Source organism: Hydra vulgaris, chromosome 04 (assembly GCF_038396675.1).
Source record: "Hydra vulgaris chromosome 04, alternate assembly HydraT2T_AEP".
Lineage (NCBI taxonomy): Eukaryota > Metazoa > Cnidaria > Hydrozoa > Anthoathecata > Hydridae > Hydra > Hydra vulgaris.
In genome coordinates this window covers 45,778,498-45,782,500 of record NC_088923.1, presented here as the reverse complement: position 1 = coordinate 45,782,500, position 4,003 = coordinate 45,778,498, and the positions used below count along the sequence as shown (strand labels likewise).

Here is a 4,003-nt window from a genome sequence, read left to right as displayed (position 1 = left end):
GCAATTATAGGGTGATTTTGAAGCAAAAGTAGGAAACAAAAGTTTTAAAGAGATCATAGCATGGATCAGATTAACCTAAAAAAGAAAAAGGAAAAATTAAGCAAAAATCAAAGAGTAAAGCTAAGTTACAAAGTTGACATCTCAGTAGGAGATAGAGAAATACAAAAGTTATGAGCCAAGTGCCAACAGGGTGCTTGAGTCAAGCCATTTAGTGTGATGAGCATTAAAGTCACCAATAACAAAAATATTGGTTGAAGGATAAAGAGATTGAATAAAGAGGTGCTAAACAGAAGAATGTGCAAAGGATTTAAACTTGATTTCACTGCAAATAGGTGGATACATATGTCCAAACCAACCGTTTGACTATTGGAGTTTTTAGAAATCAAAAAATAATAGTCATCATTATTGAGATCTAAAGCAACATTTGAATTAGTCTCAAAAAGAGCAAGTAGGCCTGGTGAATTTTACAAAAGGTAAGATTCAACTGATAAAAGGCCACAGATATTTAGAAAAGATTGTGTTGGTGGTGATGATGGTTTTTTATGCTGTTAAGTACTTTAGTCATGTTTTTAGCTACTTGAAAACTTAAAATATAACTAAAGGCACCTTAAGCAATGAACTATGCTGTTGCCTTAGTCCCATTAGTTAACATAAAGTTATAACAAAGGGCTCCTTATGTGGCATTGACAATGCACACAAAAAGCACTAACAAGAACACCATTCATTCTAGGAAGTGACCAGGGCTCCGGCTAAAAATGAGACTTTTTGCAAAATCAGCCCCAGCCCTGACCCCAGCAAAATTATAAGATTTAGCAGGGGTTAGTAGCCAGGGCTAGAAAAAAATTTAGAATACTTTATATATTATAATTTCATATTTACATTTAATATTTATTAAATACTGGCATACATTTATATATTTTTAAACTTTAATTTACTTCCAAGGCTGCAAGCAACCACTATTAAGTTATGAGTTACTTTAAAAGTGAGGATAGGTTAAAAAGCTAGGAAACGGTTAAATAAAGACTTAAAAAGTTGTAGGTTGTATAAAAAAGGAAAACATGAAAATGGGTAAAAGTTATAAGGTCTTTTTGATATGCAAGAAAAAAAACTAAATTAATAAAAAATTTTATAGCATGAAGGGACAGATACAGTAAAAGGATGCAACTTGTTAAAGAAGCCAAGCAAGAGTGAGTTTTGGTTTATCGTAATAGAGATAATAGCTTATTTGAGCATTGACCATGATTAGAGAAACAGCATAAAAGAGGATGGCTAAAGCCTTCCTCATTTATGCCTGATGATGACGATGATGACAATAATGATGATGATCATGATGATGATGGCAATAATGATTATGATGATCATGTTGATCATAATGATGTTTATATATGCATATATATACAAAATATAACATGAATTTTGAATTTATAAAATATACTTTAGGATATATAAATGTTTATGCAGCCCCGGTCACAAACCTGGTATGGGCTATATTTTATCAAACTTTGCCTCGACCCCAGTTAAATATCAATTCCAGTCACTTACTAATTCATGCACAATATGGCATCGTTATTACTCTGATATTTTATAGCTGTTAATGAAATCAATCTCTCTGAGAGCTACCACAGAGTTCAAGAGACCTTACTATCAGCCAATCTAAGACCATTAAGCTGAGTTTTAGGGCTGTACCCTCATTAGGAGATAGCAAGAAGAGCTGCACAGCCGCTTTTGAAGAGACTGGTCAACATAATTTTGGCTGTGTTTAAAAAAAATGGTAGTTCACAGAAATCTATAAAAAGGAAAAATTTGAAACTCCAAGCAAACTCTAAATGCTATTCAAAATTTAAAAAGTATATGTATATAACAAAACTTAAATTTGATTGGGAGTGGACAAAACTGTTATAGGTAGGGACAAAACTGTTATGTTAAATCTGTGCATCTTTAATCCAAATAATCAATGCCAAGTTTTGAACATGTACAAACAATAAAAAATCAAAAGCTTTAATAAAAATGAAAATAAGTTTTTACCACAACATCATCTGTCATCTTGACAACTAATTTTCCTTCACAATTTCGATATTTCATAGTAAAACGAGTCTAAAAAAATATTTTACAAAGTCAAAATGAATCTAAAAATGAAATATGAAATATGTAAATATATGTATACAAATAAAATATTGTAAACACTTTATATTTGAACACAATAATATTATTAGTTGTAAAACTTTCATTGCTAATATTATTATTCTTCAAAATGTTAATAATACATCTTTAATAAATGTATTAAAACTTTGATGCTAAACTAATTTTATACTTTTAAAATAAACAAAAAATTGAAATAAATAAATTCTTGCTTATAATTCAAAAAGTAAAAAAAAAAAATCTTGTTTATGTTCAGCTCACTTGTCAATAGATATAGTTTCACATCAAAAGTTTCACATTTAAAGTTTCAAACAAGTCTAAAACAATCTGAGCATGTTGATAACATTGAAAAAACAATTCTTTGATACTTTATGTATTAGATGTTTGCGATGTTTTAGTTCTGTAATTTTCTGCCAATAGTTTAGTTGTTCACCTTCTAAAGTTTTCAAAAAAAAACTCAAGTATTTTTATTAGATTGCTTGAAATCTGATTTAAATTTGAATGATTTTCTTATATATAATTTTAATTCTTTCAGATTAGATTTTTTGTATTTAAATTTATTTAGATATGTACAATACACACACTTTGATGAACACAATGTTGTTAATGGACAACATAAAATCAATGTCTAGCCAATTAATAAAATTATAAAATACTCATTATCAAATTTAGTATAATAACTTGTTTTTATATAAGTTATAATAATGTGTAGGGCTTTTTAAAAGTTAGGAATTATGAAATTCATACCTTAAGAACAAGCATTTAGATCTAACCAAGATTAAATGTTTTTGTTTTATATAAATATCAGTTTATTTATTATTGAGACACCCATAATAATAGATATACTAATATTCATATAAAAATATCTGCTCGCTTTTTCTATTTACTATATATAAAAAAGAAACTTGTTTTGCCATAATAAATCTCTTACAACCCTGCCTCAGTCGTTATATGCATAAAAGCCACATCTCTCTCTCTCTCTCTCTCTCTCTCTCTCTCTCTCTCTCTCTCTCTCTCTCTCTCTCTCTCTCTCTCTCTCTCTCTCTCTCTCTCTCTCTCTCTCTCTCTCTCTCTCTCTCTCTCTCTACACACACATACACACAGTCATTATATTAACTGAAACACTTACAGAAGGCCATTTCATTATGATGAGATGCTTCATAGCCAGATAAAACAAGTATATACAATGATGTTAAATACAATGCAAAAATGTATTTGCAGAATTTTAAATTGAATGATTTTGATTTAAACAAAATGTTACTAATTATGCGTTAACATTAGCTGATATTTCAAAAATTATGGTTGGAGCAAGAAAAATTAGTATCGTGCAGATCAAAAATGCTGTAATAAATATATAAACTATTTGGTCTATGTATATACTTTTAATTCAATAAAGTTTATAATATAAAAACTCATATTCAATTATTAATTTGTAAAAATAACTTAAACGATATAGTGATGATATTATTTTACGAATAAGTAATTGCAGTAAAAATATGAATTTTGAGAATTAACCTTTAAAGTCTTTATATTTTTACTTATCCCAACATAAAGCTTGAATTTCAGAATTTTTTTTTTTTTTTTCAATGTAGAACTATAAATTAATTTAATATTATTTATATCCTAACAATTTAATAAAACAACTACAAGATTAATTTTTTCAATCAAATTTCAAGAATAATTTCAATCAGAAATTTTAAAAAACTACTTTTTTAGGATTAGATAGGTATAATTGTTCAGCAGCTTTTGTAAACTCTTCCCACGTTTCAATGTAAACCATTTTGAGTCGAATAGTATGAAATATTATTTAGATGGTCTAAAAAAAAATGATGCAATAAATTTCATAGTTTATATTATGATAAAT

The 4,003-nt window shown here is 27.8% G+C and overlaps 1 protein-coding gene across 1 annotated transcript in view; it reads right to left on the bottom strand.

Annotated features, from left to right (window-relative positions):
• LOC105847304 (signal recognition particle 9 kDa protein) overlaps nt 1-4,003 on the bottom strand; it is a 5,940-nt gene extending 1,937 nt beyond the window's left edge. The window contains exons 1-2 of the mRNA XM_065796442.1: nt 3,848-4,003; nt 2,026-2,094 (exon numbers count right to left, since the gene is read on the bottom strand). Of these exons, the coding sequence (XP_065652514.1) occupies nt 2,026-2,094; nt 3,848-3,919 (141 nt within the window). The 5' untranslated portion in view covers nt 3,920-4,003. The remainder of the gene's footprint in view (nt 1-2,025; nt 2,095-3,847) is intronic.